This window comes from Fonsecaea monophora, assembly GCF_001642475.1.
Source record: "Fonsecaea monophora strain CBS 269.37 chromosome Unknown Scaff33, whole genome shotgun sequence".
NCBI lineage: Eukaryota > Fungi > Ascomycota > Eurotiomycetes > Chaetothyriales > Herpotrichiellaceae > Fonsecaea > Fonsecaea monophora.
This window is the reverse complement of record NW_019173964.1, coordinates 135,193-155,575: the sequence shown is the minus strand read 5'-3', so window position 1 is coordinate 155,575 and position 20,383 is coordinate 135,193. Positions and strand designations below refer to the sequence as shown.

General features: G+C 53.2%; 5 protein-coding genes across 5 annotated transcripts; 3 read left to right on the top strand and 2 right to left on the bottom strand.

Moving 5' to 3' along the window:
* Nucleotides 1–215: 215 nt before the first annotated feature.
* AYO21_05331 (hypothetical protein) lies at nt 216–6,575 on the top strand (the record flags this gene model as incomplete). The annotated part of the gene is made up of 1 exon (XM_022655301.1): nt 216–6,575. The coding sequence occupies one exon, from the start codon at nt 216–218 to the stop codon at nt 6,573–6,575; it is 6,360 nt and encodes a 2,119-aa protein (XP_022512383.1).
* A 1,687-nt stretch (nt 6,576–8,262) lies between these two features.
* AYO21_05330 (hypothetical protein) lies at nt 8,263–11,049 on the top strand (the record flags this gene model as incomplete). The annotated part of the gene is made up of 3 exons (XM_022655300.1): nt 8,263–8,304; nt 8,360–9,842; nt 9,899–11,049. The coding sequence occupies 3 exons, from the start codon at nt 8,263–8,265 to the stop codon at nt 11,047–11,049; spliced, it is 2,676 nt and encodes an 891-aa protein (XP_022512382.1).
* A 565-nt stretch (nt 11,050–11,614) lies between these two features.
* Nucleotides 11,615–12,987, top strand: AYO21_05329 (hypothetical protein; the record flags this gene model as incomplete). Its single annotated transcript, XM_022655299.1, has 2 exons — nt 11,615–11,677; nt 11,734–12,987. The coding sequence occupies 2 exons, from the start codon at nt 11,615–11,617 to the stop codon at nt 12,985–12,987; spliced, it is 1,317 nt and encodes a 438-aa protein (XP_022512381.1).
* A 527-nt stretch (nt 12,988–13,514) lies between these two features.
* Nucleotides 13,515–15,827, bottom strand: AYO21_05328 (acetoacetate-CoA ligase; the record flags this gene model as incomplete). Its single annotated transcript, XM_022655298.1, has 1 exon — nt 13,515–15,827. One exon carries the CDS (start codon nt 15,825–15,827, stop codon nt 13,515–13,517), a length of 2,313 nt encoding a protein of 770 aa, XP_022512380.1.
* A 799-nt stretch (nt 15,828–16,626) lies between these two features.
* AYO21_05327 (hypothetical protein) lies at nt 16,627–20,328 on the bottom strand (the record flags this gene model as incomplete). The annotated part of the gene is made up of 1 exon (XM_022655297.1): nt 16,627–20,328. One exon carries the CDS (start codon nt 20,326–20,328, stop codon nt 16,627–16,629), a length of 3,702 nt encoding a protein of 1,233 aa, XP_022512379.1.
* Between the last annotated feature and the right edge of the window lie 55 nt (nt 20,329–20,383).

Here is a 20,383-nt window from a genome sequence, read left to right as displayed (position 1 = left end):
TCCTCTCTTCCCCCCCGATTGTTCCTGCGTCTTCACTTTTCCATCAACTTATTCCTTCTCTCAGTCACCCGTTGTACCCGACACTTCTTGCTACTTTTAGATTGACCTCTTACCTCTCTCTTACAAGCTACCTAAACCTATTGTACAACGTGGCTGACCTCCCCGCAAACCCTTCTCACTAGCACCGCCCTTTTCCAAGGTCATGAATGCTTCCCATGATCCTCAGTCCTGCCGCGTCCGGCCCCTCCTCGCTTTCAAAGATATCCGCGACTCAGATTCTCCTGCTGCTTGATACCATCAGTGAAAGAGAGGGAAAGGCAAAGTGGGACTCCAAGCGGGAGAAGATACAGCGACTGCTCGATTCTAACGGCATGGAGGTCTTTGCCCAATTCTTCAGGCGAACCATCACCCTGAATACTGCCGCCATTTTCCAAGGTGCGAAAGACTTCGATCAGGGAAGCTATAAGCTACTGCGTGAAGAGTTGGAAAAGGTCGCCTCGGACCCAGAACAGCCATCAAAGATTGCCGAGGCCATTGATACCTCCAAGGAAGACTCGTTCCGCGACTTTGACCTTGTGACCTTTATCCAACATTTCTTCGCCGATACCCTTCCTCAAGTCATTCTGGCCGTTGCCTTCACGAAGTGCACCCGCGTCGACCTGAGAACAAAAGCAGAAAGTTTTCTCGCCGAGTTCGCTCAGAGCTCTCTGCGTTCCCTGTCGGAGAGGCGCGGTGAGAATACACAAACATTCGCGGTCGAGAACATCTGCTCTGTAATCGAATACTTTGCCCTGGCTGCTGCGACGACTACGCAACAGCAGAAAGACGATCTATGGCGTGCAGTCATCAGTCGATACACTGGTTCTAAACCAGAACAATTCTTTGGTGCCTACCAGCTGCTACGCCTCTCAGCCGAAGCTCGAGATATCGCTCGCGGTCTACAACGGCACGGACCTAAGGCGGTCGCCTCAGAACAAGCCGCACAGGATTTTCTAGCTTCATTACCCACAACGAGTGTCACAGAGGCAGAAGTAGCCAATGCTCTACTATTCCTCGTCTTCACCATCAATCAACAGTATGATATTTCAAATTTGGTAGAGGCTCTCCGGGCAAAACAGCTGGACTGGAACCTGGTCATTCAAGGATTCGATATCCCGGGTCTCCGTATGCGGAGGAACGATTTCCCAAGGTTATACAGATCTCTGCTGCATGTGGCACAGGATAACCCGCAATTTGATCTCCAGAAACTCTGGGGAGGCAGATGGGCGAACCCAGACACGCAGATTTCCTTCCTTGGCGGATTTCTCGCCTCTTCATCCTCGGAAACTCAGCCAACTACAATACCCCGACTTCGCGAGACTTTACCCGCAGAAGACCTGAGCAACTTCTCTCCCGAAATGACGCGATTGATCACCCCGGAGCTCGATGGTCCATATGTATCTGCCGATGCTTGTCAGGCTATTTTCGAAGTCGTTCTGGGACCCGGTACAGGGGCAGATGGAGAAGACCGAATCGACATACTGCAGGACGTATACCACAATCACCCAGCCATCTTCCTCCTGTTTCTAGCGAGGACCAATGCAAAGTCATGGGTGCCAGACCAGGAAAAGTTCATTGCTGAGTGCTTCAGCTTGTTCCTCGAAAAGCAACGCCCAGACTATCGTCCTGTTCTTGAAACGCTCGCGTCTCAGTATCCTCAATACCTGTTCGAGCTTTGTCATATCGTTTTTTCGCTCGATCCACGACAAACAGAAGTGATATACGAACGCGCTCAAGAATTCGGGTGGACCGAGGAATTTCTCAAACATTGGTCAAACCCCCTGGCTCTCGACATAGCCTGCATGCGGAACAAGATCGACCCAGGATTCGATCTGGATAGGTATCTGTCTGAAGCAGCTGATGGGCAGACAAATCTGGGCATGATTCTTTGCAAATACCTACGGATTAAGGCAGACGACGAATTTCGCGTCCAACGTGGCGAAACCACGCCGCAGTCTATTCCGCTCACGCTGCGAAGCGTACATACGCTCCTGGAGAAACTCGAAGACCACTTGGACAATCGCGAGTTGGTTGAGGCGGCACAGACTACGTGCTTGCAGACGTATCCGCGGTTGATGAACTACGGGGCCGGATTCGATGATATTTTGGAGAAAAGCAGTGAAGAGAAGGGCAACAAACTTTCCGAGGTCATTGATAAGCAAATGTCGGAATTGTTCGGTCGAATGTATCGATCAGAGCTGTCGATCCGTGATATGGTGAACGAAATGCGGAGATATAAGACTTCTCGAGACCCAGATCAGCAGGATCTCTTCTGCTGCATCGTCCATGGATTGTTCGATGAGTATGTTTGCTACAATGAGTATCCGGAAGATGCACTCGAGAAAACAGCCCTCCTGTTTGGGAGTATTATCAAGTACAAACTGCTCCCTTCAATCCCGCGAGACTTTGGCCTCGCTCTGATACTTCGGGCTGTTCGCGATCACGAACCCGACAGCCTCATGCACCGTTTTGGCATCGAAGCACTACTCCAGATCAGCGATCAACTCTCCGAATGGCCTGGACTTTGCAGTCTACTTCTGCAGGAGCCTTCTCTTCAGCATCCAGAAATCTTGCAACGCGCTGAAGAAGGGCTCCGTGCACAGCAAGCTGCTGGAAATGGGCTTGGTGCGAATGGCGTCTCAGGTGCTCACACGACGAATGGAGATGATCTCGTTGTGCTAGACGCAGGCCGTGGGTTTCGAGCCTTGCGTGCGGACCCTCCTCCAGCTTCCGCCCATTTTCGAGACCCGGATCAAAAAATCCAAGAGAAAATCCTGTTTGTCATTAACAACCTCTCCAAAGACAACATGGCTAGCAAATTGGTCGATCTGAAAGAGTCGTTCACTCCTGAGCACTATCAGTGGTTCGCTTCATACCTTGTTGAACAGCGTGCCAGGTTAGAGCCAAACAACCAGGAAATGTACTTCCAGTTTATCAGCATGATCGATGACAATTTGCTCATGTCGGAGGTGATTCGCGAGACCTACGTCAGTATTGTCAAGATCATGAGCGCCGAATCGACAATCAATTCTGCGACGGAAAGGAGCCACCTCAAGAATCTTGGAGGTTGGCTTGGATCTCTCACTCTCGCACAAGATAAACCGATTAAGCACCGAAACATCTATTTCGTCGACCTCCTGGTGGAAGGGTATGAGACTCAGAGACTGATTCTGGTCATACCATTTACGTGCAAAGTCCTGGCCCAAGGCGCCAACTCCATGGTCTTTGTGCCACCGAATCCTTGGTTGATGGAAATAGTGGGAGTCCTCTTGGAGCTTTACCATTTCGCAGAGCTCAAACTGAATCTAAAATTCGAGATTGAGGTGCTTTGCAAAGACCTCGAGCTCGACTTCAAGAAGCTGGAGCCTGCTACGGTCATTCGAGACCGACCGCAGACAGAAGACGACATGGCGAACATTCCCGCATTGCCAGACGGCCTAGAGACCTTTGACGACGTGTCTTTGAATGGCGCCATAAGCAGGGCCGTCCGTGAACGGCTTTCCGCCCCTGAGATCATGGCAACACTTCCAAGTTTGGAGGACGTGCTCAAATATCCTCCAACGTCGGGCTCGCCTGCAGATCAAGCACTGATAAAGAGCATTATCTACCGCGCTTTTGACCAAGCCATCCAGGAAATCATCGCCCCTGTTGTCGAACGGTCAATCACAATTGCATCAATCTCAACGGCTCAGCTTGTCTCAAAGGACTATGCGCTTGAGCCGGATCCAGAAAAGTACCGGACAGCCGCCAGACAGATGGTCAAGTCCCTGGCGGGTAGTCTGGCTCTTGTTACGTGCAAGGAGCCACTGCGTATGAGTATCTCCAACTACATTCGCCGTCCTCTCCAGGATGACTTGCCGGAGCACCTTTTGCCTGAGGGAGCCATCCTTATGTGCGTCAATGACAATCTGGACACTGCATGTTCGTTTGTTGAGCAAGCTGCTGAGCAGCGCGCTGTTACAGAAATTGACCAGGTTATTGAAGCTGATCTTGAAGAACGACGTCGGTTCCTCGCCGAAGGAGGGACCCGGGATTTCATTCCGCAAGGAATCAATCGGTGGTCAGCATGGATTCCCGAGCCCTACAAACAAACAGTTGGCGGTCTCAACGAGGCACAACGGGCTGTCTACGAAGAGTTCGACCGTAGGGTTCATGGAATGAACACCAGCCATATTCCTAATGCCACCGCTGACACCCCTGGACGTCAGATTCCCGACGTCCTGCAGGACCCTCTCACGATGCCAAACCTGTCCACGCCTGCTGATCAGCCTGCGATCCCGCACCAAAGTCCGCTGGTCCAGCAAGAAAGCCGAATGCTATCTGCAATGCCGCAGCCGAGGGTCAATGGTTTCCCGGAGACATTGCCACCTCATGATAGGATCACCATTCTCATCGAAGATATCCAAAAAGCAGCTAGGGCATCCGATGCGACACGGCTGAAAGATCTCGAGAAGAACAGCTCCATCTTCCAAGATTTCCGCCAAATCCTGATCGTGCTCACTTCTTCTACCCGCCCAGCAGCTGATCTCCTAGCTCGCCAGATTGCAGAGAAGATCTGCCACATTTTTGTCACCAAGCCGCCAGAAGGGCCTCTCGAGGCTGAGGTCTTAGCTTTCTTGCTTTCGAAACTATGCCAGCTCTCGGACCTTATTGTGCGGGATGTCCTCAGATGGATGACAGCTAATGAAGACTTGCTACTGGCTAGCTCCAACGTGGTTGTGGCACTAATAACGGCCGGCTTGATGGAGTTTGCTCGGGTCGACGTCGCAATTGCTTCAGTCATCATGAGCCGAAATGTACACGGACTTCATGTCCTCGCTGAGATCATGGATCAGACTCTCTTTACTGATGAGCCCACAGCCCTCCGGGCGGATTTTGCCCATAGTCTCGTTGCAATGGCAGCTTGGGTCAAGGAGACACCAGACCTTCCTGTTGCCCCAGAAATCAACGCGAAGCTAAAGGCTCACGGCATGCCCGAATTCGTCAGTGTCGAGATTACGGACAAAGCCAAAGCTAAGCAAGACCAAATGCGCTACGTGTTTGACGAATGGGTAGGCATCTTTGAAAGCATTGGGCCCGATGAAAGCACCTGCGCAGCATTCCTAAAAGAGCTCCATAAGGAGCAGACGATTAACAGCACGGAGGATCTGGCAGAGTTTTTGCGATTGTGCATCGACTCGTGCATCGAATGTTACGACCGAGAAGCTCAGAGTCCCAGAGGCAGTGTGGACGTCGCTTTCTCGCACGCGGATGCCCTTGGTCGCCTAGTTATTATGCTGGTCAAGTTTCAAGGGGATACCAACGGCGCAGTCCGGCTCAGCAAGGCACCCTACCTTGAGACGATCTTGACGATGCTTGTGTTGATTTTGAACCACCACCAGATCATGCGCGGAGTGACCTTCCATCAGAGACTTTTCACCAGACTGTTTGCCAACATGCTCTATGAGTATTCAGCAGCTCGATTGGACACCACTACCGACCACAACGACTTGATGTTTGCCTTTGCCAAGTGCTTCAAGTCTCTGCAGCCAACGTGGTTCCCGGGGTTCACATACGGATGGTACAGTCTCATTGTGCACCGCGTCTTCGTCGCTGGCATGCTGAAGCCGAACAATCACGTCGGATGGGATACCTACCGTGAGCTCATTGGATTGTTGCTTCTTTACATCTCGGAGCTGTCACAGACGCCTGGTTTCGACCTTCTGAATCTTGACCTGTACAAGGGAACACTGAGGAACATACTCATCCTGCTCCATGACTACCCTGAATTTCTGTGTGAAAACCACACCTACTTTTGCTCGCGAATAGCATATGGGATCCCACAGCTCAGGAACTTGATCCTCACAGCCAAGCCTTCGGCATACCACGATCTCCCGGATCCCATGACGCCAGGGCTGAAGATTGAACGACTCGAAGAGATGAAGAAAAATCCGACTCTGGCGCGGGACTATGACCTACCCCTTCAACAAGCAGATCTCAAAGACGTTGTCCTGAATGCGATCAGAAAATCAGGTGACCTGGACAGCACGTTCAAGCAGATCAAGCAGGCTCTTCATGAGGGACAAAAAGAGTCCTCTGCCATGGCTCCTGCGAAGAGCGTGGAAATCATGAACGCTCTAGTGCCATTTGTCGGCCACGACGCGCTCAGCACTTCTCCAGGAAGGTTCGATTCTGGCACGGCGCCGGTCACGTTTTTCAGCAAGCTTGCTAGCAGTGTCAGCCATGAGACGCGCTACCAACTCCTCAATGCCATTGCCGACCAGATCCGCTATCCCAACACACACACGGACTTTTTCTGCAAGGTGATGCTCAACCTTTGGGGGACAGGGAGTGGAGACGAGCAACAGCGCGAACTCCGGGAACAAATATCGCGGGTGGTATACGAGCGGCTCACGGTCGCACGGCCCCACGTTTGGGGAATGACCATTCTGTTCCTCGAATTGCAGCAAAACACCAGCTACGGCTTCTGGGAGCATCTGGCGCCAGACGCGGTGGTGCAACAACGTCTGCAACAAGCCATGCGGACGGCCCACTGACCCCAAAAGTAAGGGGTAATTTCTCTGTGGGGGTACATTGATTCGGATTGTGCATATTCTGCGGAAGGGTGGGAAGAAGGTACAGATGATGACGGTGATGGTCGAGTGGTGGAAACTTGACCTTGATTTTGAACAATTCCTATTCTTTGTACACTTGACCTCTCGATTTTGTTGGAGTGATGCCCAATCGGGCGTGGCGAGTTGTCGCCTCTGCTACATCATGCATATGAGGGAGCGAGGAAGGGGCATGGTACGGGCTGTGAGTACAATGGGTGGCTCCTCGCCGCTATAGGTAATGGAAGGAAAGGGGCCGACCGGGCGAAACGGGGGGGGGGCTTAATCAAAGCATGAAGGGATGACCGGAGTTCTGACGACTGGAAACTACTGCGTCTGGAAAGGGACCAAAAAGCAAGACTCTTTATTTTGTAATGCTCGACTAGTTGGGCAGGAAAGAGGGAGAGTGAGCTGGGCGAGGAGGATCAAGTTGACAAAGGCAGCGTAGGAAACATGTGCGGGACGAGGCTGTGTTGATGAACCGAGCTGACCATGGGATCTTCCTGCTTTGGCTGAAAAGCACCTGTGGCAACCCGGACCAACATTTTTGTGTATCATAGAAAGAGAAGCTTTGGAATGAACGTTAGACAAATCGAGTGTATTTCTGTTGGTATTTCTTGATCTTGCTTCGGTTGGAGTAACGTGGTTCCTTGCGCATGGACTATTTTCGTTGGTTACTTGTCAAGGAATGAGGGTGACACGGGAGAGGGTCGAGGCTTGGACACGGAGAAATGAGGGAAAGGGGCGCTGGTGGTGGCAGAAAAAGGTGGGTGTTGGATTGTTTGGTTGGCGGGACGGATGTCACCCAAGCCAGATGTTTGGTGGTTGTACTGGTATTGTTGGAGTTAGTGGAGGTGTGATGGATGGTATCACATGTAGCCTGGGCGCGGGAAGAAAAAGTGAATCGACCAGGGGGAAGTGAGTGACATCATCCGATCTGAGGACAATTAGCTTTAGAGTCGACTTGGCGAGTCACTAGTGGCCGCAAATGGTTTGAGCTAGTTCATATTTGGTATAAAAGAGAGGCTCTAACTGGTTGACATCATGTGTCCGATACTTTCCTCAGCTTGCTTTGTCCGGATGTTTACTTGTTGTGACGGTTCAGAGTTCAGCTGGGGCGGCTCAAACTGGGCAACTGGGCAGATGGGGCATCTGCACCTGGTCAGAGCCCTCCTCAATGAGTACGAGTACGTTCCATGCATGGGCTATTGGTGTCCATCTTGAGACTGGTGAGCGCCCATCTGCCTCCCCCCTGTACCTCTCCAAGGCCCAATAAGACACAATTCGTCATCTGTGAGCTCATCTTGCGGGCAACAACGCACCACCCACACCAACATAACAAGTAACCCTGCCGTCCTTCCTCGCGTCACTCCATGGTCCATCATAATAAATATCCATCCTCCAGTCCGCCGCGCCCATCCTCCTCAAGCGAAATTCCTTGATCCTCTGGTTTCTGTTCCTTCTCGCTTATTCTCCACCCCTTCTTTCGCTTCTCTCCGTCTAGTCAGCGAGCCAGATCTCATCCTTCTCGCTTAAACAAAGACCGATTCTTAGCCTTGCCTTGGTACTGGTTGGCAAGGCTGGCATTCCCCCTCCTCTAACAGCTTCAGAAATCCCCAGATACTGAGCTGCGATGGACGGGAGTACAATCACCCACGTCTTGTATCCTCGACAGGTGTGTATTTTATCCAACACTACTCCAATGGCTTTTCTGACTGTTGCACCTACAGAGCCAAGGGGCCAATCGAAATCAGGGCTCCAACTCACTGTCGGGCATCATTTCCACCCTCGTTCCTACCTTGGTCATTGCGGTCGTTGCGTTCACCGCTTTTCTCTTCGTTCGCACTCGCTATAGCCGCGTCTACCGACCTAGAACCGACGACAGGATCTTGGACAAGGGATGGACCACTCCTCGTTCCGGCTCGGGCTTCTTTGGCCTCCTGCGCAATTACAAGTCTCTCCCCGATTCCTACGTTCTAGGCCACAACTCCCTTGACGGCTATCTGTGGCTGCGCCTACTCAAGGTCTTGATTTTGGTGAGCTTTGTGGGATGCTGCCTTACTTGGCCTGTGCTGTTTCCTGTCAATGCGACAGGACATGGCGGCGAAGAGCAACTGGACATACTGAGCATGAGTAACGTGGCCAATCCCAACCGATACTACGCCCACGCTGGCATTGCCTGGATCTATCTCGGTTTCATTACCCTGCTGATCGCGCGCGAGAGGCTCAACTTTGTCGGTTTGCGACGAGCGTACTTTCTCTCTGCTGCGCATGCCCAACGCCTCTCCTCGAGGACCATTCTGCTCATGGGTCTCCCCAGCGACTACATGGAGGAGAAAGCTCTCCGTCAGATGTTTGGCCCCCGTGTTCGCAAGATCTGGCTTCAGACAGACTGCAGTAAGCTAGAAGACGATGTGAAAGAGCGGCAGAAGACCGCTTTGAAACTGGAGGGTGCCGAGATGAAGTTGATCAAGCAAGCCAACGCCAACCGTCTCAAGAGTGAAAAGAAGAACAAGACTCCAGAATCTCCTGAGACGGTCGGCTTGGAACCCAAACGCTGGATCAACCAGAAGAAGCGTCCTTCGCACAGACTCAAGCCCCAGCTCTGGAAGAAGGTGGATACTATCAACTGGTCGCGTGGGAAACTCGAGGAACTCAATCGTTACGTTCCAGAGCAGCAAACTGAGCACCTCGACCTGAAACACACTAAAGTACCTGCTGCATTCATCGAGTTCGACAACCAGACCGCTGCTCATAACGCCTACCAGTCGGTCGCACGCGAATCCCGAACCAAATTCTCCCCTCGGTACATCGGCGTCCAGCCCAACGAGGTAGTCTGGAAGAACTTGGGTGTCAGCTACACCTCCAGAAAGTCTAAGATGCTGATCGCAACCATTGTCATCTGGGTCATGGTCATCTTTTGGGCAATTCCCGTGGCTTTTGTGGGCGCCCTATCCAACATCAATTATCTGACGAACAAGGTGCACTTCCTCAGCTTCATCAATGATATCCCCAAGGTGATCTTGGGCGTGGTCACGGGTTTACTGCCTGTGGTGCTTCTGGCAGTTTTGATGGCTCTCGTCCCCATATTCTGTGGGCTTTTGGCAAAATTTGCTGGAGAGCCGACCTTGTCAGCGATTGAGCTCAAAGTCCAGTCTTGGTACTTCATCTTCCAGGTGGTACAGGTCTTTTTGATCACCACATTCACGTCCAGTGCGTTCCATCCAGTTGAAATTATTGAATCAGAACCCCGCTGACCATGGAATTAGGTGCCAGCGCCGTGACCACACAGATCATCCAGAATCCCGGCTCTGCGCCAACTTTGCTCGCGAAAAACCTACCCAAAGCATCCAATTTCTACATCAGTTACTTCATCCTCACCGGTCTATCACAGGCCGCTCTGCAACTGCTGAACATTGTGCCCCTGCTCATGTACTCTGTGGTGGGCAAGTTGTTGGACAAGACACCGCGGAAGCGATACAATCGATTCACCAACATTGCCGGAATAGGTTGGGGCTCGACATATCCCAAGTTTGTCCTCTTGGGCGTCATTGCCATCACATATGCGTGCATTGCACCGCTGATCTTGGGATTCGCCACGATTGGATTCTGTCTTCTCTATCTGATGTTCAGATACAACTGGCTTTTCGTCCTGGGTAACAAGGTCGATATGAAGGGCGAGGCCTATTCTCGAGGGTTGAAACAACTTATGACCGGCGTGTACCTCGCATCTATCTGTCTCATTGGCCTTTTTGCTATTGGCTGCAGTAAGAGCGCCAGTAGCGCCGGGCCATTGGCTATTATGGTGGTGTTCTTGGTTGTTGTCATCATCTTCCAGGTCTTGTTCGACCGCGCGATTGCTCCCATGGAACAACATATGCCGCTGGAGCTGTTGAACAGCAACAAGTACAGTACGACCATCATGGAGCAGCTGATCGATGAGAAACAATTCAGCCATGGCGATATCGAAGCAGAGTCGTCGGTCCGTGCGGACTCTGTTCCAACAGAGACAGGATTCGCCAAAGAGGAAAGTGTTGGTGATACCCCTGGAACTCACGCTCAGTCAAAATCGCCACCGTTCAATTTCTTGAGTCGGCGCATTGAGCCGATGGCTCTCAAATTCTACGAAGCCAACAAGAAGATCATTCCCGACTCGGCGGATTCGGAATCATGGATCCCAGGATATACATCGGAGGAATACGAACATGCGTACCTGAACCCTGCGATCACCGACCCCAGTCCTGTCATCTGGCTTGCTAGGGACGGATCTGGCGTCAGTGGATTGATGGTTGCCGAAAACAGAGAAGCGGGAATTCAGAGCACCGACGAACGAGCCGAGCTGGATGAGAAGAACAAGCTGGTTTGGAGCGAGGAGCAAGTCAAAGAGATGCCCTTGTGGCGAAGATGGGTCAGGTATTGAGCCGCGGGGGTTTGTGTCCATTCGACTGTTCTGATGTTTATGGGTGATAATTGATGGAAGGATAAATGGCAATAAGGGACAAAGGAAAAGAAATGGGAAAGGAATGGGACAAGGCAAAAGCAACCATGGTCTTTATGCACACTTGATGCTGTGCCTTGTTATGGGATACCCCTTGGGCATTGCGAGAATGTGGCAGAACAGTTCCGATAGGACTTGTTACGGTAATTAATTAATTCATTCATTTGTAATGTGTGCAGACTCGAAACCAAACAGTGATAGATGATGATATCTGATGGTAGTGATGGTAGAAGTTTTACTTGGATTGTGTAGTACATAATATCTGCGTGCATCCATCGACGTCATTTCCATCTCGAAATTCCGACGCGTCTTGCCCGTCACTCCAGCGTCGAGATCGCAAAGCTTGTTTCTCCCCATCGCAACGTGCTTCTACGCTCCTTGTGCATTGACTACATGCGTCTTGTAAATCTCTCTAATGACACTGCGACAATGACCACATAAACCAAGATCGCTCTTCAGGGCAACTTATTCTAGGCATGCCCCCAACATGGCAGACCCAGCCTACGAAGACGACGAGGACAATAATGACACACTCATTCGACGAGTGCTGGTCTGTATTTCCCATTGATGAACTGACATGTACTGGCCTTGTCTCACTCTGTGTAGTCGCTGGGCCTTGCTCCCATACGCATCCTGACCTCTCGCGCCGCCATCAAAGCCTACCTCTCGACCATCCTCTTTCTGGGCACCTCGACCGTCCTCCTCGCCCTCTCCTCCACCGCCTATGCCTTTTTCTACTACAACTACATTCCACAGATCAGTCTTGAACGCGTCCTCTACTTGCAGTATGGCACAGATTTCCCTCCGTATGCGACGGCGGCGCTGGACACAAACGCACTGGTCTCGCAGCAGGCGTACAATGTGGAGTTGATCCTGGACATGCCTCGCACCCCGACCAACCTGCAGGCCGGCAATTTCATGCTGGATCTATCCCTGTTGGGTTCCAAGGGCGTGCCGGACGCCGTGTCCTCGTGGTTGGGCAACATCACGGTCGAGAACGTGCTTCATCACTCGCGGCGGCCTGCGATCCTGCCCTACGCGTCCCCCATCCTGTCGCTCAGCCATACCGTGCTCCACCTGCCCTGGCACCTACTCAACTTCCGCGATCTGGATCGTTCTCGCTTGGTCGTGCCCATGTTCGAAATGTTGGTCTTTCCGAGGGGCGCGCGAAACGTGCCGACCCACGCCAGACTCGAGGTGCAAGCCAGCAGTGTTCTGCAGGTGTACGATGCGAAATTGGCGTTCAGGGCAAAATTCCAAGGCATGAGGTATCTCATCTACAACTACCGAGTGACGTCTTTTGTGGTCTTCACGGCTTTATTTTACGGCGTCAGTGTCACGAGCATGGCCTTGGGATGGGCCCTGATTTCGCATATGCTATCAGGCAGTGGTGCGAGGCAGGGGAGGATCAAGATGGAAGGACGAGATGGCATGACGACGAGCACGCCAATCAAGACAGAGCAGGGATCGTCCTCGGGCGCTGCCACCGCCAAAATCAAGACAGAAGACGAGGCTGAATCGTCCGGTCCGTTTGGTGGTGGTGGTCTGTCCCTCTCCAATATCTCGGACACGCCGACCCAGTTTCCCACTGGGAGAGGCCGACCGCCCTTGTCCTATCCCGGGCGTGCACCCTCCGAGACAGAAGGGAGAGAAAACGTCGAAGCGGAAGAAGACCGTCTGCGAAGGCCTATGGGGCCAGACGAGGCTGCCGACGACGAAGACGAAGGAGACTTTGAAGGGTCAGAGCTCCGCGGCAGGCGGCTAGAAGGTGACTCGGGGATCGGGACCAGCATGGAAAGCGAGCACGCTGGATCAGGGGTTGTGCGAAAAAGAAGTTCGAGAAGTTTGCCCAAGAGATGAAACCGAAGTCCGGACAGTGGCAGGAGGAAGAAGATTTCATGACCCTCCCGGAACTGTATATCATACCTACACATCTATATACCCGACGAAAGAGAGAAAAGAGCACAGTATTATCAACCAAGCGTCTATGAGCACCGTGCGAGTAGCTTTTTTTTTTTTTTTTTCCTCGTCTTGTCCTGTCTTGTTTTATTCCGCCTCATCTTGTCTCATCTTGTCCTGATTTATCTCGTCTAGGTAATCTAGTATCTATATCTATCGACTCCATCCTAAAGAATGGTCAAAGCTCTTGATTCTAGGAAAGGAAACCATTCGCAGGACAGTTCCGCCCACCAGCTGAGAAAGAATGCACAGCTCAGCTCGACTCGACTCGACTCGACATCCTACCGGCTCCTTGCAAAGCTCTGTGTGGGAAAAAAAAAGGCAAGTTGAAGAGCAATTTGTATGTTATAGCTCTCTCCACAGCCCCTCTCTCGGTGTCTCCGTCTTTGCCTGTGTCCCTCCCTCTCACTCCCGTGCTCTTCGCTGTCTCACAACTTGGCCATTCCCCTCCGACCCATCTGCTGCTGCCGCTGCGGCGCGCGCTCCAAGTCCCTGAAGCGCTCATACTCTGCCAGACACGCGGGGTTCCTGACGGTGGAACTCGTCTTGACGACCTGGCCGGAAATGACGCGCTTGACGGCGACCTCGACCTTTTTCCCGTTGACCGTGTAGGGGATCTCGCGGACCTGCTCGATGAATTTCGGCACGTGCCGCGGCGACAGGCCGTCGCGGATGGCGGTGCGGAGCTGTTCGACCAGTCCGGGGGTGAAGTCTGCGTCGTGGCCGGGGGCCATGACGACGAAGAGGAAGACGGTTTCGTCCTTGTCGTGCGCGCGCCGGCGCCCCAAACACAGCGTGTCCGAGATCAGCGTGTTGAACTGCGGGCCTTCGACGATGTTGTAGACCTCGGACGAGCCGAAGCGGATCCCGCTTGGGTTGAGCACCCCGTCGCTGCGGCCGAGGATCTGGAGGCCCTTGGTCAGAGGGTTCATGACGATGAAGTCGTGCTGGGCCCACACGTCGAGGTATTCTTCTCCGTCGGCAGCGGCGGTCTTGTCAGTACTGTTGTTACTGAGTGGAAACTTTTCAAAGTACGCCTCGCGGTATTTCTGGTGGTCCGGCGTGTCGCCCCAGAACTTGCACGGCATGCTGGGAAAGGGCTTGCGGCAGACGAGTTCGCCCGGGCGGCCCTCGGCGGCGCAGGACCGGCCCGTCTCGCTGTCGAGGATGTCGCAGTCGTGGCCCAGCGCCCACATCTGCATCTCGTTGGCGTAGACGGGCCCGGCCGGGTTGGTGGCGATCCACGACGAGGCGATGTCGGTGCCGCCGGCGACGCTGGATAGGTGGATGCGCCGCGGGAACGCGCGGTAGAACCAGTGGAACTGCTCCCCCGTGAGCGTGGCGCCCGTTGTCGTCACCAGCGCGAGGCGCGACAGGTCGAACGCGTCCGGCCGGATGCCCGATTGCTCGAGCTCGAGCAGGTAGCGGGGTGACGTGCCCCAGTACGTGGCGCGGAACTGGGCGCAGATGCGCAGCATCGTCGACGGGTCCGGGTGCAGCGCCCCGCCGTCGTAGCAGACGACCTTGGCTCCCACGGACAGGTGGCCGTTCATGACGTTCCACAGGATCCAGCTCGTCGACGAGAACTGGAACACGGTGGACCCTGGTCCCAGCCCGTTGTGTAGCAGCGAGATCTTCTTGTAGTTCAGCACCGACATGTGCGGCGACACGATGCACTTGGGCTCCCCCGTCGTGCCCGAGCTGTACACGATCACCAGCGGATGGTCCGTCGGCACGCGCGTGTATGTCAGCCTGTCACCGGCCCGGGCCTTGGTGAGGAATTCGTGCAGCGAAATGGCGCCCCCAACCGGCTTGATGTAGTCCACATGCTGCTGCCGGTGCGGGCGGTGGCACGTGGGCACGAAGACGAGGCGCGGCTTCGCTTTGGTCGCCGGCAGCGCCTTGAGCACCTGCATGACTTTGCCCAGCATCGACGGCCGCGTGCCACGCACCGCCACGTCGACGTCGGCGAACAGCCACTTGGGCTCGACCTGGGCGAACCGGCTGACGCAGCCCGAGACCCCAAGGTCTGGGGACACGGAGGTAAAGATGGCGCCTATGGACGCGGTGGCCAAAAACAGCACAATGATCCAGACCGAGTTGGCCATCAGCCCAGCCACGACGTCGCCCTTCTTGATCCCTCGACGCACCATGGCCGAACGCGCCACGCGCACCAGCTCCGTCAACTCAGCCCAAGTGATCTCCTCTGGGTCGTCAAGGCGATTCTCGCGTAGCCCGACCAGTGCGACGGCATTTGGATTCGCGGCCGTGTTAGGAACCAGCACGTTCTCCGCGTAGTTGAGTCGGAGGCCCGGGAAGAAGGTCGGAATGTCACGCAGGCGTGCTTTCGGGTTGTATGCCAGTTTCGTGTGCTTGGGCAACGAGGGTATAATCCCGCAGTACTCGTACAGGTCGATCCAAAACTGGTGCGGGTTCTGCACCGTCCAACTGTGCAGCTCATGCGAGTCACGCAGCGATTGCGAGAAATTTGTGTTGACGTGCTGGCGGTACCGAGACATGGGCGGCGCTTCCGGGTCTGCTGGTGTCCATAGTGGCGTCGGCGCGGATGTGCTGTTTGAGTCTGGACTGGAACTGGGATTTTTATTCCTAGATGGGGTCGAAGACGACGAGGATGTTCCTGGACTGTCAAGTGTCCTTTTGGCTTGATCCCGATACTGCTTGGAGCAGTACTTCATCGGCAGTCCGACTGCATTACAGGACGCTGGTGACTCTGACGGCATTATGGCTTTTAGTAAGAAGTCCCGCTTCTCTCGATCTCTTTCAAGGCGTTCTACCCGTTGGGTTTCTTTCTGTGTCGAACAACCTTGACCGCCAGCTGCGAACCAGAACCTCGATCAAGTAGGAGCTGTTGTGTTCTTGGTGTGCGGCTTCTTTCTGGTAATCTCCGAGCAATCAATTAGATACGCCAATTGCACAATCACTGCCGTTGTAGCTGTATTGTCTTTACCCTTGTCCTGTAGTCTCACGAAAGGCCTTGGAACGATTATATATCCCTCTTCTGTTATTGGCTCTATTGGGCTCTCCCTCTCTTTTCATAAATGAAATAAATCACAAGGAAATCAAGCTCAAAAAGAGGGTGGCATTGGAGTAAATGAATGGGAACGAGGACGGATAAAGCCCGGATCGTTTGGAGCTACATATGTAGGTAAGAAATAGTATAGCCCGAGCATTCGTTGAGGAAATAGAGAGAGGGTACGGATCGAGCTCGGGCGCCACGCATATACTCCCACTACCCATGTTGGAGAGAGCCTCGGCAATGAGTAACAAAGTTGTGTGCGATACCCGCGACAGCAAGGCTGAGGATTGGGGGAGAAGCGGTGGAAGACATTAAGTTGGGGTCATTGGAGGGTGTGACAAGGCTGAGTCATGCTTGGCAAGGCTGCGTGCGGGGTGTCCAAACTGCGACAGACTGCGAACCTTCACTCTGATATCAAGGAAATAACCGCTCTGTTTATACGTCCTAGAATATATCCACGCTATCATTGCTGCAGACTATGTCTCTCACATCGGTCTACTGAATCACCTCTTCCACTTCCCCGTCTTGATTTGCAACTCAGGCAGCCGCAGCGCCAGACTGCTCATCACAACACTTACACTACTCGCCGCCATGGCGATACTCGCCCAAACCGGGTTCAGTCTCCACCCACCATGGTGCTCGTTCGCTCCAATAGGAAAGAATACCCCTGCGGCAACGGGGACCAAGCACAGGTTGTACACCGCTGCCCAGGCAAAATTCAACTTGACTCGTAAAAACACCCGTTTCGCAAGTCTAACGAGCGAGAGGATAGTGTTGAGCTCGGAGTTGAGGAGGATGAACGATGAAGTGGTCATTGCCACGTCAGAACCGGAAGAGAGTGCAATGGACACATCGGCGGCAGATAGAGCAGGGGTATCATTTGTGCCATCACCCACGAACCCAATGATCTTGCGACCATCCTTTCGATCCGTGGGCTCGCTAGAGGATAAGCCTTGCAGCTCGCGGATGTAGCTGGCTTTGTCCTGTGGAAGGACACCTGCACGCACGTTGCTGGCGGGAATTCCAAGCTGGGAGGCGATGGCCAAGGCCGTAGTTTGATTGTCTCCTGTGCACATGTGAATATCGAGCCCGACGCTGCGTAGAGATTCGAGTACTTGGGGTGCCTCAAGGCGGATCGGGTCTGCGATTGCAAAGACAGCCAAAGCCTGATAAGATGACGATGACTTGGCCTTCTCAGCGTCTTCCGGCACCTGTCGAACAGCAAAAATAGCGGTTGAATGACCGAGAGATTGGTGCTTCTTGAGTATCGGGTTGAGGTAGAAGTCCTCGCCTTTGATCGTTACGACGACTTTATCTTTGGTGGTAGAGAACTCCGAGTCCGAATTTTCAGCCGGACAAAGGTTTTGTAAAAGTCTCTCGTTTCCGATGGCAATCTCATATCGTGAGGCAGAGGAATCGCCTTTGACCAGAAATCTACCTGTCATTCCCTGCCCGGGAATCTCTTTGATCTCCTCAAGGTCAATCGAAACACTTGTCGAGTTCTCCGCGCAGTAGCTTGCGACAGCTTTTGCGATTGGGTGCGCACTTGCCTCCTCGAGCATGCGAGATGACGCTAGGATAATGTTCTTGTCAAGTATCGCGTCACTGCTTTGACTGTTCTGGATACACTCAAAGTCGGTGACCCGCATTTGGCCCTCAGTCAACGTACCGGTCTTGTCGAAGACAATAGCGTCCAGTCGCGATGCCTCCTGGAATGCCTCACCACCACCTTGTACGAGAACGCCTTGTTTCGCGGCCAATCCACCCCCAACGAAGAGTGCAGTGGGCGCGGCAAGGCCAATGCCACACGGGCAAGCCACCACGAAGACGGCGATGGCGAACTCAAGAGACCAGAACGGCCAGCCTCCCTGCGTCACATCAAGCCATGCCTGAGGAAGGGTTCCGGACAAGCCCAAACCCATCCAGATTACCCAGGTTGTGATGGCAATGAGCGTGATTACTGGGACGAAGTACCCTGTGAGGATATCTGCAATGCGCTCAATGGGTGCTCTTTTCGCCTGGCCTTCGCGGACAACGCTTACAATCCGGTCTAGCATTGATGTGCCACCAACGCCGGTCACTCTAATCCGTACAGGGTCGGATACATTCACAGATCCCGTAAAGACCTCGTCGCCAGCAGTCTTCGTGACTGGCTTCGATTCTCCGGTTAGCGAGCTCTCATCGAAGAGGAATGTGCCTTGGCTAATGATGACGCCGTCAGTTGGGGGAGACGTTCCGTGAGGGATCTGAACAAGATCGCCTGTCTCCAGCTGATCAACGGGAATGGTTTCGGTGCTAGCGGACGCATTGTCGCTCGTGTCCTCTTTGACAAGCAGAGCAGTTGAAGGTCTGAGATTGCTGAGCATCGCCACAGCATCACCAGTCTTGGTCTTGCTGTAGGCCTCCAGGAAGCGACCAATCAGGATGAAGAAGGTGAGGAATGTTACTGTGTCGAAATAAGTATCCGAGGAGCGATGCTGGTCCATGTCGGTTGATTTGGTCGTAGCATCCATGATGAGAACAGCCAACGAGGAGAAATAGGCTACCGAAGCTCCTGCACTGATCAGAAGATTCATGCTGCCAAACCGGTAAAATCGACGTAGAAGGGGTATTTTGCTGTTCGGCCTCCACATCGCTTTGATTTCCTTGTATGCGCGGGAATGGAAGAGATCTGTGCCAAAGAACATGACCGGTGTGGTCATGAAGAAAAGTGCCCACTCGAGCCGCATAGCTTGACCGGCTAAAATGGGCTGTTCCCACCAGCGCCTCGTAGAATTGGATTTTGGAACCAAGCTCATGTACACGACCCCGACGATGAAAGTGGGGATAGCCACGATGCCGGTGAACAGTAGCCGCCAAAGAATATGCTTCATTTCTTTCCGCTGTAATCGTCGCGATCGCTCTTCTAGCGTTGGCGGATGATATACACTTGCCTTCAAAGCATCATGCGACGCATCGATGGCGGCTATGAAGCTGCGTACATTGACTTGGCGTGAAGGCCGGTAGGTGACGGTGATGATCGGGTCTTTCAGCGTGGGTGGTTGAGTTATGGTATAACTCGGTCCGTCAACACCTGACAGTGCAGAGTGGATAGCGGTTGTGATATTCTGAGGACAATGTTCACAGTACATGCCGTCGACCTTGAGCTGGACTGTCCTCTCTTCACTTGGGGCCCTGGCCGACTTGGCAGTGCCCTCTAATTTGACAACAGACGCTTCATAACCCAGGTCGTCAATCTTCTCCAGTATTGCTTCAAGATGTTGTTTGCCGCGGAAGATCACAAGGCCGCGGTTCCCAACGAGGTCAATGTTGACATCTTGGACGAACGGAAGCTCCTCAAGTCCCCGGGAGATCGTGCCGACACAACTTCCACAGGTCATCCCTTCAATGCTGAGGGTAACTTTATGGCTCTCGTGTTCATCGTCAGAGAGAGGCTTGTCCTGCACTAATGGTTGTATATCATCGATGACGGCCTCATATCCTAGCTCTTCAATTGCTTCGGCGAGTTTGTCCGAGTTGCTTTGAGGTCCTTGATAAACCACTCTTGCATCATTCCTCATTAGATTGACATTTACTGAATCCACAAAATCTAGACTGTCAAGGCCTTTTGTGATTGAACTTGTGCAAGAGGCGCATGTCATACCGCCAATCGATATGGTGGCAACATAGTGGCAAGGTGCACTCTCTTCTCCTGCGCCATCGACATTTTTGCTTGACAGCTTGTGTTCTGCCAGTGTGTCGTCTGAAATCGCGGCCTCTTCGTCGGTAGATGTCTGTTTCGGATGCGCTTGCCGGCGGCGCAGTCGCATGAGAGAAGACCATGATAGTTTTGGCCTTGATCGTTGGCCTTTTTCGCGTTGACACGCCTTGCAGTTTTCTATGTGTTTGCGTTGGGCACGGGACATGAGCCAGCGGGATCGAGAGAGCTGGGCGTTTGCGGGGCGTGGTGACACATCGGAGTCGTGAGACTGAACCCCATCGGCTCGGATGGTTGTGACATGCTCAACTTCGAAAGCTGACTTGATTAGTTCACTGACAATGACTTCTCGCGTGGAGTCCTGTGCATGTTTGACGCGGATGGTTTGGTCAATAAGTGAGACTTGGATGGACTGGATTCCTGGGATTCCATTTAGTGTATCTTGAACATAGGACACGCAAGACGGGCAGTGGATGTTTGACACTAAGAACGTGGAGGTGTAGGCCATGGCTGGATGAAGGAGCAAAGAGACATGTAACACTCAAGGCGTCTGGTCGGTCCGG